At 37.7% G+C, this 12,071-nt stretch overlaps 1 protein-coding gene and 1 long non-coding RNA gene across 4 annotated transcripts; one reads left to right on the top strand and one right to left on the bottom strand.

Annotated features, from left to right (window-relative positions):
- The first annotated feature begins 507 nt into the window (after positions 1-507).
- On the top strand, positions 508-4,265 carry LOC308384821 (G2/M phase-specific E3 ubiquitin-protein ligase-like). 3 transcript variants are annotated; one of them, XM_080863445.1, is made up of 5 exons: positions 508-734; positions 2,336-2,517; positions 2,731-2,903; positions 3,179-3,393; positions 3,510-4,265. In XM_080863445.1, exons 2-5 carry the CDS (start codon positions 2,371-2,373, stop codon positions 3,743-3,745), a joined length of 771 nt encoding a protein of 256 aa, XP_080719571.1. In that variant the 5' UTR covers positions 508-734; positions 2,336-2,370; the 3' UTR covers positions 3,746-4,265. The 3 variants fall into 3 exon arrangements, with proteins under 3 accessions (XP_080719571.1, XP_080719572.1, XP_080719570.1); XM_080863446.1 differs by lacking the exon at positions 508-734 and adding an exon at positions 741-1,753 and having other exon boundaries at positions 3,272-3,393; XM_080863444.1 differs by lacking the exon at positions 508-734 and adding an exon at positions 741-1,753.
- A 1,049-nt stretch (positions 4,266-5,314) lies between these two features.
- LOC308384824 lies at positions 5,315-11,601 on the bottom strand. Its single transcript, XR_013969403.1, has 4 exons — positions 8,081-11,601; positions 7,768-7,873; positions 6,418-7,147; positions 5,315-5,427 (listed from the first exon to the last, which is right to left on the bottom strand). It is a non-coding gene; the product is annotated as an uncharacterized lncRNA (long non-coding RNA).
- Between the last annotated feature and the right edge of the window lie 470 nt (positions 11,602-12,071).

The following is a 12,071-nucleotide window of genomic DNA, read 5'->3' as shown; positions in this document are numbered from 1 at the left end:
TATCAGATATGTTGTTGGGGTTTTCTCTATATTATGTAGAGTCTTTACCTTACATTATAAAGCAATATGAGCAACTGTTGTTGTAACTTGGTACAATATAAATAAAACTTTGAATTGCCGGTTTAAATTCCTCAGAGGTTATGCTGCTCACTACTGAGTGGTACTTTAGACTAAAACCCTACACCTATTGCAACATAACTAAAGGAGGATTCAGGGTCACCTGGTCCAGCCCTAACTATATGCTTCAGCAAAAAGGAAAGTTTTAAGCCTAATCTTAAAAGTAGAGATAGTGTCTGTCTCCTGAATCCAAAGTGGAAGCTGGTTCCACTGAAGAGGGGCCTAAAAGCGGTTCTGCTTCTCATTCTACTTTTAAATATTGTGCTTAATTAAAAATATTAAATAGGCTGAACTCAATTTTTATCAAATTGTTATTAGAACTCGATTTAAATAAGTTACCAGTACTTTTTATGCAAAAACGCTGATAAACTCAATTTATTTGAGTTGTCTTAACATAGAAAAACTAAGTAAGCTGGAAGTTTTGCTTCTTAGTGCGGAAGGATGAAAGATGTGTTTTGAAAATGCCACGTCACTACCGTCCTCCTCCCTCGCGGATCAGTCCACATGTTCATGGTGCCAGCATTTGTTATGGAATATGTTTAGCAAACCTGGAGAAGCGTCAGCTCAAGATATTATTGTTGTCATTGCTGTGGATCTTTACGTGATACACTGACTTGGTGAGTAAATGTTTACTCTTATTCAAACTGATTTTGTGGCTTCTCTTAGTTTAGCACCAGGTTTATAGTCTTGCTAGCTAGTTAGTGTTAGCCTAGCGTTGCTGCCGCCGGTGTTCCAGATCTACTGGCGTTTAGATCAACTGGCGTTGGTCGAACAGATGTGTGGCAGTCTTGCGTTTCAGGAGCTGCTACCGACAAACCAGCAAAAAAACGCCAAATGTGTCACCTGTGACACTTGTGAGGTTGTCTCAAACACACTCCGTCAGTCTTGATGCTGTTGAACAACAAAATGTTTAAAAATGTGGCGAGTTTACCTGCGTGATATCCTCACGCGCGACGCGATCGCGAAAACAGCAAACAATTAACACCACGCCGATGTTGTTCACGCGACAGCAAGAGTAAACGATCAGGAGACTCTTGTCGTCGTTATCGTTCCCCTCGCACGTTTTATTTCTCCGGTTTCAGCGTTTTTGCTCCACAAGTACAGCGAGCAGTTTACTTTGTGCACTAACATGGACTCGAGTCAACCAGCGCCACCTCTGGCCAAGTGCCACAGCCTACAGCCAGATCAACCTGTGACACACATCTGCAGCACGTCTGAATTCGTTTCATGCACAACACATTTGTACCTTTCAATTGTGTCTGTTTGTGCGTCATGCAAATAAACCTTTGAAAAGAATGAAATGATATCATATATTCCTTATTGGTACGGTGGCCCTGAGAGGCCAAACGGACTGCAACTTCAGAAAACACTTGCAAAAAGAAAAATGCTGCAAAAAGGAAAACGCTGCAAAAAGAAAGACGCTGCACTGCAACTTCAAGAAAAACGCTGCACTGCAAAAAGAAAAACGTTGCAAAAAGAAAAGCGCTGCAAAAGCACACAAAGCACAACGGAAATAGGAAAAAAGATAACGGAAATGTTCCTGGGGAGACAATAACCCGACGGACCAGTTGCACGAACCAAAACATGCTAACCAGTGCGCTCGGACTGGGATACACTTCAAAGAAGTGGAGGAGAGGTAAATGTGTTGTAATCTCATGATTCTAATAATACTACAGATAAATAGGTGGTATTCAGAATACAGTTTTTTTGTTGAAATAAATAGATTACACATCATTATTTTCCTATTTCGTATGTTAGGCTATGCCCTCTCTATTTTTTGTTAATTCCACTCTGGTGGAAACCCAAACAAAACAAGCATTAAGAGGCTCTAATGCCTGTGTCTCAGTTTCGCACCCCATGCCACCTCTACTTGCGGCAGTATAATGTTTTCAAAATATTTTCAATAATTATTGTTCAAAAAATTATTTAATATGAAGGCAATAGGCAGAGTATTACAGGCATAGCGATAAAGGATGTGCCCTCATGTAGTCCGTGCTGCAGGGAGAATGGACTGCCATACACGTGAAGTTTCTGTGAGCCAGGGAGTGAGGAAAAGGAAAGTGGAAAAGTACGAGTTCTCACCTAGCAGAAAAGGGAGATGGAAGCATGTAAATATAATAATAACCACTGCAGCAAAAACAGTGCCTGTATCTATTTTTTTCACATTTTTTTCCATGGTCAAAATTACTTTATTATAATGAATCGTCTTTATCTTTAGCTGCAGATGAAAATGAATATTTCTACGTTGGAAGAATGATTGCAGTTTCCATTGTTCATGGTGGTCCAGGGCCATGTTGTTTATCTCCAAACTTCTTTATGTACCTTGTTGGAAAAGACAAGACATTCGAGGCACCAATTGATGATATACCAGATGAAGAAATCAAGAAGGCTCTACTAGAGGTAAATTTATGATGTTATGATTATGACAAACACCAATAAATGCAAATTTTTAGTTTTAGTTATCCACTTAACATAATCTTGGTAACTAACTGATGCCTGAAATGATTACGGATTGTGTAATCCAAGACTGTTACATCGCACATTAATAGACAGCATGCGAAGGATGTCACTTGTGCATGTGTATGTGTGTGTAATATATATTTTTCTCTTTAGATAAAGAATGCAACATCTCTAAGTGAGCGCCGAGTAATCTCAGAAAAACACTCAAGCATGCTCCAGACAGCAGGATGCTGTCGATTCATGAGGACACTGGAGGATAAGAAGAAGGTAGTAGCGGATTACATTCAGTGGTACTTCATCTACCGAAACCATCTTTCCATCCAAAGGTATAGAATTCAGACTATTATGTGCCCATTTAACGAAATCTTTTCAGAAGAATAAATTGTTACTTTTTTTTATTCCTGTAAAATTTAAAGGATGGAAAAAACATATTCTAAATGCAAGACCTTTTTCAGGAGGACTTTTTTTTTGTAGCAGGATGAGTGTCTTAGCTAGATAAGAATGTTGGTTACTTTCTTAACACAGTAGTTTCCGATGTGAAGTTTTGCTTTCTTGCACAAATAACATTAAACATTTTATTAAAAATTAGACTGTTTTCTAGTTTCAGAAAGGGTCTAGCAACACTGGATTTTCTAAACGCCCTGGAACAGCATCCTTCACTCTTCTTCTCATTCATGTGCTACACTGAGACCAGGCTGACAGCTGATCTTCTTGAGAACATCTTCCATGTGCAATTTGGTCCACCTGGCAGCTCTAGGCGTCAAGAGGAGACAAGAGTACTAAGCTACTGGCAAGACTATCTGCTTTCTGTAGAAGGTATTAAATTTGGTTGAAAATGTTGAAATGAGTACATTTATGTCAGCAAAGTGTAATGGCCCCTTTTTCCTGTTTATTATCATTAGAAATAACTTTTATTCTCTTTACATTTTCAGAGAGAAATGGAAGTCTGTCTCTTGAAGACATCCTTATGTTTGCAACTGGACTGGGAGAAATTCCTCCTGCAGCAATTCAGCCAAAGCCACAACTTCTTTTCCAGACCACTTCACGCTTCCCTGTAGCAGATGTCTGTGCAAATACTATCAAAATCCCAGTGTTACACAGTTATGAGGACTTCCAAGAAGCCATGGATTATGGCATCCAGAACTCTCCTGGGTTTGGGCTTCCCTAAGGTCCAAGTCCTTTTGCTTTTAAGCCACATTTATGGTTTTAGCAAACATTTGAAGTTTGTGATTTTAAAATCTGAAAATTTTGTTTCTAATAATTTCTGTAAATCACATAAAGTTTAATGCATCGCAGAAAGTTCAATCAGGTTTTGGAATTTCAAAAGCATAGTATCATAGTGGGGCAATTGAACAAGTTAGACATATTTCACTGTGTTAAGAAATTGCCAATGTAACAAAATAAAACATTTCTGAAGTATTCTAATGTACTGAGACACGCTAGTATAATAACACAGGGAAAAAAATCTGATAAATTCAGTTAAAAGGCTTTATTTAATCAAACACTTCTGTGTTTGATTACATTTTTTTGTAAGATATGCAAGTTGTTCTTGGAGTTAGAAAAAGAAAAACCCACATAAATACAGGTCTCGCTGAATGCTTTTGTAAACCTTTGTTTGTAAAACAGATCTCCAAATTAATCAATGTGTTTGTTACAACACCTAATTAAAAGGAACAAGTTATTTTGTACAGTATGGTCTTTTGATTTCTTCAGGTAGAAAGCGTACACACTGAAAAGTTGACGGTAGTGAAACTATTTATATAAAAACTATGGTACTATTTTTTTCAATACTCATTAAAGTTGGTTTGTGAGAATTAGTGTCAGTGGTAATTGTACTCACATCTAGCAGATGATTTTACATTGACTTCTAAAGTCCAGTCATATTTTTGAGTGTTATATAATTTTCAACTGCAGTAGTCCAGTTGACTGGTCGAGGGAGCTCACTCTGTCTTTCCAAGCTTGTGAAATGAACCTGGAGATTGTCGTCCCCACATAGACTGTACTGAGCAGGTAGAATGTCATCAAACTGGTGCAGGATTTCTTGAGGCACTTGGAATCCACACTCTCTTCCACCATACCTTAGGTCAGTCAGAAAAATGAACAAATTCAGTCACTTCTCCAGGTACTATCTTTCAAGGTTACAGCAAAAGCGCAAAGTCAATCTTATAATTAAAAGTCAGTTCTGGAAATTGTGATTTTAAAGAATCTTAATTATACATATATCTACATTTGTCATTTTTAGCCAAGATGTGATCCAAAGTTAAAATATGATTGTCTAACATTTTTTTTTTTGGAAAAAAATATAAAAATAAAACGTAAGTGCATGAAGTCAGAGAACAGAACTAATGGCAAAACACAAGTGGCAGCTTTAATTTCTATTCAGCAAAAAGGTGAAAACAACAAAACACACTATTCAATTGCTAAAGTGTGTGTAATACCTGCTGTGAGTAACAGTTAGGGCAAATTGTTAAACCTAAATGACATACTGCTTACTTAACTCAAGTGGTTAGGTCAAGAAAGAAAAGAGTGCACATAAGGGATGGACTGTTCCTGAACCATTTTATAAATGAACAAAAGGTTTAATAACAGCAAGCTGGACAGGTATCCTGCACATACAATACACTATACTGAGGAAGAAAAATTTTAGTAAAACTGAAATAAAATCCATGGACTAAATACATACCTATGAGGCAGGTGATACATGGCTTCTGGTTTACCAGATGGACAACAAGATTGTCTTTTTGCAAGACATTGAGGAAGACATATCGTAGAAGGCATTTATGTTCATGACTGCCGTTGAAAAGATGCCTCTCCCTCAGGTCACTGAAGAGTTCAATCCAGAACTGAGTTCTAATGGTGGAATGACAAGGCATATAAAATTTAATAACACAAGTGATTCAATGTAATTGTCCTCTTTAAACAAAAGTCGTAATCTTAAGAATATTGAAATGTGCGCAATTTCGTTCAAAGAAAAGCTTATTCACATGTTTTGAAGTGTTTCATCAATGCACTGCAGGAAAACAAAAGCAACTTCACACAAATAACAAAATTTAACAAAATGATTAATCCTTCTGTTATTCCTGCATTTGGCGGTTGAACTTAAGAAAAGTTGTAATATACAGATCTGTCCATATAAATGTACTATTTTGTTTCTACATGAACACTGAAGCTGTTATCACTTGTTAGATACCACACAGAAATCCAAAAACTAGTGAAAACATCAGTATTTTTTTTTTGGCACACAAAGTCGAAGAAATGTCTGAAACGAATGACCTCCTCTAACAAATTTCTGTCATGTTGGATCAATGTTCTTATATTACTCATATTACAGTTCTCAAATTTGAAGAATCCCTTGTTCTTTTATTTATATGACTCCCTACAGGTAAACTATTTGATCTAGATGTTAGTTTGGTACTACGTAGGCACACAAATTTGAATAAATTTTACTCAATTTTAAATACATCAATCTTTACTGATGCCATTGCCTCTAGGATTTATAAAAATTTATTAAAATGTTGAATGTCAGTTTGTTTGTTGTTTTTTATAGTTCCTTTTTAGGACTTTGTGGAATGTCTGAGTAGGATTTTCCTTTTGAGTGTGTTGTTTTAATACAAACAAATGTCACTGGTATACCAAACCATTTATTATATTTTTTGAAGCAGTTGTGCATCACATGAGAAAAATGTGTAGGTGACTATGTTTTTCTTTGTTTGTTTGTGACTGTAATTTAATATTTGAGTATAAAGCCCCACCCACAAAAAAAAAAGTATATCGCTGACCACGAAACACCTTCAGAACCATTCAATTTTAGTTTCAGAATATATTTTAAAAGCCATGTACCTTTGCTTTCTGAACGAAGACCACCAACTTTCAATCCGTTGATTTGTAGTTGAGGTACCATACATATGACTGTGGGCTCCTGCAAGTTCATCTCCATGGTCTGATCTTAAAGCACAGTGAATGGCTGCCATTGTGCCATTTTCTGTGCCACAGTCTGTACGAAGGCATGCTGGAAGTTGACCAAACCGTGACAAGCACTCCATATAATATTTTGCAATGATACCTGGGTCATTATTTGAGCTGCCACAGCTGAGCCACATAACTTTCCTTGAAAATCCATCGACACATGCACTAATAGCAACACCAAAGGGCTTCAGCTTATCATAACCATCCACATGCCACACTTGATTTAGTCCTTCTGAAAAATATCCTCTTCGAACAAACCTGTGTTTACAGCGACGCTTAACACCATATGGATCTAGTCTTGAGAGTATGTGCATTACATCATTTCTTTTAACTTTCAGATTATACTTTTGTCGCAGTGTCTGACACATGGATCTGTAACCCAGAAGCTGACCTGAGCCTCTCAGTTCTTGTGTAACAGTGGAAATGTCAATGTCAGTGGGAGTAAAGTCAGTCCTTCTAGTCATTCCAGCATCTTTTAGCCTCCTCTTTAATGTTCTCAGACTCATACAAATATTATGCTTGTTTTCAAGAAAATCCAGGATCACTTCATATGTATGGCCCTCAGAGAAATACTTAGTGATGATGTCTGTGACTGAGACTGGGCCTAATGTTGAAGAGAAAACATGAAAAGATAATTACGACCGCAGGAATCCACAAATGCACTTAATAAGTGTTTTTTTTTTAAAAATACCACATCTGAAACAAGTCTCAATAAACATGACTCAAGTATTTAATCTTCTTGATGTGTGCTTAAATAAAGGCCAGCAAAAGCTCAAAGAACATGGACCAGGATTCAGGACTTATCACTCTCATTAAGACCTCTATGCTGACAACTCAAAATGAGCAAAATTAGAGAAGTTAGAAGAATTTCGTCACTGTGTACATATGCCCTATTAAGTCATAAACTAGTTTTTAAAATTATGCTGTAGAACCGGTGGCAGGCTTAAACCAGAATACAGTTCTTAGTACCTAGCAGTTCATGCCTTTGCGTTTTTGGAATTCTGATTTATCTTGGCATACAGAGTCTTTATCAATACAAAAACCTTAGAATAAGGAAATGAATATAGTACTTTGGAATGGCATATGAATAATAATCCCCCCCCCCCCCCAAAAAAAAAAAAGTTTAACATTCACTACTGAAGCTACTGTGGTGTATATAAGTCATTATGAAGCAATTAAAAGGTGAGCAATAAATACTAGAACTTAGGAAAGTGAAGTGCTTACCATTCTCTATAAAAGGTGCTAAAACTTGAATGTTAGTTCCACAGGACCCACAAAAAACTCCAATTTGCCCCACTAGCTGGATTCCACAATATGGACAATACATTGCCTGATGAAGACACAATGCCAAATTAAAACCTGAACACATTAACTGCAATATTCCTTAATGACTTTGACTTATTAGTATTTGTTCTCGAGTTTAAAAAAGCTTCATTTCTAAGGCTACATTAAACATTATCTTTGTTAGAATTATCTTTGAATGTACATTCCAGATATCTGTAGTATTATTAGAATCATGAGATTACAACACATTTACCTCTCCTCCACTTCTTTGAAGTGTGTCCCAGTCCGAGCGCACTGGTTAGCATGTTTTGGTTCGTGCAACTGGTCCGTCGGGTTATTGTCTCCCCAGGAACATTTCCGTTGTCTTTTTTCCTATTTCCGTTGTGCTTTGTGTGCTTTTGCAGCGCTTTTCTTTTTGCAGCGTCTTTCTTTTTGTAGCATTTTTCTTTTTGCAGTGCAGCGTTTTTCTTTTTGCAGCGTTTTCCTTTTTGCAAGTGTTTTCTGAAGTTGCAGTCCGTTTGGCCTCTCAGGGCCACCGTATATTGGCCTACATTTGTACAAAATTCCAAATTATATACACAAAGTCATAGAAATCACCACTCCAATTGGTCATCATGATTTTAATATTCTCTTTTCCCATAACAATGAAATACACCTTGGACAAATATGACACATCAATATTTCATTAGTGTTGTCACATCACATCCTGTAAGCATCGTCTGCCTGTGTCTTTTCCCTGGAAATTAATATTTCCAGCCAATATAGGCAATCCATCAACATGGCTGGAGAGTTGGTAGTTATATACAGTCTGTATAAGTGTGGTTAATCTAATGAACATTTGTAAGGAGACGGCAGTTACTGTGAATTCACAGCAGTTACACAGTGATTAGTAATAAACAGAGCCAGTGAGAGTGAGTGGATTTAAGAAAGTCAGTGACTCAGGTGTGTCACTTGGTTTGTCATCTGTTTGTGAGACTGGAGGAGACGCAGAAATCTTTTGTTTTAAATCTTAGTTAGGAAGGTTCCTGTTTGAAAACAAGCACTTTTTGTGAGAAATGCAAGAAGTACATCTGCAGAAAGCACACAGTTACATTCTGTCCATCATGTGGACAAAATAGAAAATGTTGAGCATTGAAAAACTGAGAACGTTGGGCAAGTTCAAAAGAAATGTGTTTGTAAGAACGAAAAACCAAATTGTTCCTAAAATAGTTATGGAAAGTCTAACTGTTGTATGTCTGTGTTCTACATGTTTATCTAATCGAAAATAAAGGTGCTATTGTTTTATTGCAGTTTTTTGACAATTCTGAGTGGATTTACACAGTACGGGTCAAAATGACCCGCAACAAAATCAATGTCATTTTTTTGTTCTTCAACATAATACAAGGGTTCATTTCCAAAACTTGCATATGATCTTCAATTTGTAGCAGATCCACTATCACACAGCAGCTGGAGCAGTCTCCAATGGAGGTCAGTCCACTGCTGCCACCTGTGGCCAAGTACCATAGCCTACTACTAGATTAACTTGTGACACATCTGCACCTGCTGCTATGATGACATTGAGTAGAGGCTGAGTGGCTGCACTTACCCCTGGTACATCCAAATCTACCCACAAATATGTTGAAAGATGCAATCCCAGCAATGTGGATTGTCAACACTAAAAACAATCAGTAAGCAAAGACAACAGGGATCACTTTTTTCTGTTTATTTAGCACCCACAACATTTGTAGTCGCCTTCTGCACAGGGGAAGTCCACACACACTGTGTGGTACCACTTTCCACAGAAGGTGCATTCAGTCTACAAGATTGAATGAGATTGTCAGAGTCATTATCTGACTGTTTATTACTGATCACCTGCTGTACATTCACAGTAACTGCCATCTCCTTACAAATGTTCGTTAGATTAACCACACTTATACAGACTGTATATAACAACCAACTCTAAAATGTTTGTTCGCAGAGAAAAGACACAGGCAGACTACACTAACGACATGTGATGTTACAACACTAGTGAAATATTAGTGTCATTTCATTCATTTCAAAGGTTTATTTGCATGACGCACAAACAGACACAATTGAAAGGTACAAATGTGTTGTTTGTGAAATTTTCTGTTGATTTTTTTTTAAATAAAAAAAGTGAGCCCAGACAAAATTCTTCGGGAGGTGCAGCCGCTGGGGGTGGGGTGTATTTTCAATCCATAGCCCTAACTAACTAACTATATCTCCAAAAGTTGATTCTGTTCATCTGGACGTAGCGTTTTGTGGGAGAAACGTTTCGTCACTCATCCAAGTGACTTCTTCAGTCTCAGCTGACTGCAGGTTTCCCCAAATCTTACTATATATATATCTAACTATATGCATCATGTTTAACCTGAGTAGCAAAAGTCCGCAGGGGGGTTGAAAACGATACGCCAGCAGTTACCTGTGCTCGCAGAAGCCTTGACCTCCCGGTCAGCTATCGCGCTGGTGGATAACAGAGCTCTCCGAAAATGTGGGAGCACTTTTGCAAATATGTGATATTTTGATGAATTAAGTAGATATTCTTAAATATATATCTTAAAAGGTTATTTTGTGACCCAGAAAGGGTAGTCTGGGGAAAAGGAGGATCGCATTTGTAGGGATGGGTATCATTTAGGTTTTATCCGATACCAGTACCAAGTACCAAGGGCCGGTCAATATGGAGAACACAAAATTGGTCCAAAAACCTCTCATGTTCAGCTGTTTTTTGTAAAAAGATAACAATGTTAGCCTTTTCTGCAGCTATAGGGGATTTATGGTATCACTCTTGGCTGGAAGCAGTGCTTAATCAATGGAAAAAACACAAACTTTGTCCAAAAACCTCTCATGTTTAACTGTTTTCCACTTTTTCTTTGGTCATTTTAACCTTTTGGCCAGGGTGAAGGGAGTATCTGCCATCAAACAAGAAGACAGCCGCATGTAACTACGACAGTGTTTGCTAGTTCACCTTACATGCATTAATTTAATAACGTGGTTAGCTTACACACGAACAACATTAAGCTACTCACGCAGAGAAGAATGGCTGCTGCTGCCATCATCATCCGTCATCATTTCTGCTACACTGGCAGGACTCTACTCTCTGGGTTTTTGGGGGGATGCTGCTAACTCCGGGTCTGATAACAGGCAACCCACCCGCAGTAGATGTGCTCGGTGTGAGGTCTCGCAGCAAGCTATAAAATACGGCGCATTTCTCGGCTTTTAACAAAATGCTATATGTCGCCAGGTGTTTCCTCAGATTTGAGAAGTTACCTCCTTTGCACAGTATCACCTTAAAGCACTTGTTGCAGGCTGCTGAGTTTGCATCTTTTGCTGTGAAGTACAGCCAGACTTTGACCGCTTCGCCTTGGGCATTTTTAATCTGTAGCTCTGCTCTAAAAGAACGTACGTACTTGGGCCCGCCTACTATCCTCGGAAAGGTAAAATGATTGGCTAGAATCCAAAGTGTATGAAATCTCAGGAAAAAAAAAGCACCGAAATAAAGCACCGAAATGTGCGCTGATTTTCGGTCTGGTTACTACCGTTTATGTCAGAACCGGTGCCATCATGGCATGTCACATATTTGCAAAAATGCTCCGACATTTCCGGAGACGTCCATTTTTTCATGCTTTGTGGCAGCTTTTGAACATCTGTGGCATCTATATCTAATGTCAAATCTAGACTTTATTTAACAACATAAGCAAACTATATGTTACAATGATTGCACAGCCATTAAGGATCAAATCAGTTTCATTTTTTTCTGTTTTTTCTCCCTCTGCTTGCTTCTTACTGTCTTTGAGGCTCAGGACCAGCACTCCTGCTATTGGACAGAAAGACATCAACTCAGTGGTAAGTATTATGGTTTTCCAATATATTAGCAATTTTCAGTGACATTTATATTAATCAGGCTGAACTTAATCATACTTTAGATCAGCCTGTTTCACTTATTGTTTTATTTGTGCTTTGGTTTGGGGAAGTTGTTTCTTCACTGATCTTTTCCTGTCTTCTGTTATTAGATTTGAGATATGACTGCACTATGCTGTTGCTGTTGACTCCAGTTAATTCTACAAGACATGCTGTGTAAGTACACAAACAACAACAGTTTGGTCTGCATTTCTTGAAAGATCACATCCCCCAAACTTAATTTAGAGGGTCTACACTGTATTTAGTGAAGTCTGCAAGTTTTCTAACAGCAAAATTTGTTTTGTGCCCAAATCATTTTGCACATCATTAGAATGAAAGTTATTGGCCAT

The sequence above is a fragment of the Rhamphochromis sp. 'chilingali' genome, assembly GCF_963969265.1.
Source record: "Rhamphochromis sp. 'chilingali' genome assembly, chromosome: 17".
Classification (NCBI taxonomy): domain Eukaryota; kingdom Metazoa; phylum Chordata; class Actinopteri; order Cichliformes; family Cichlidae; genus Rhamphochromis; species Rhamphochromis sp. 'chilingali'.
This window is presented reverse-complemented; position numbering and strand designations above follow the sequence as displayed.

Coding starts and splice junctions, on each gene's coding strand:
- LOC308384821 (XM_080863444.1), top strand. CDS start 1,702: ATGCTAACCAGTGCGCTCGGACTGGGATACACTTCAAAGAAGTGGAGG. Junction 1,754..2,335: donor TTCAAAGAAGTGGAGGAGAG/GTAAATGTGTTG, acceptor CTTTATCTTTAG/CTGCAGATGAAAATGAATAT. Junction 2,904..3,178: donor AACCATCTTTCCATCCAAAG/GTATAGAATTCA, acceptor ACTGTTTTCTAG/TTTCAGAAAGGGTCTAGCAA.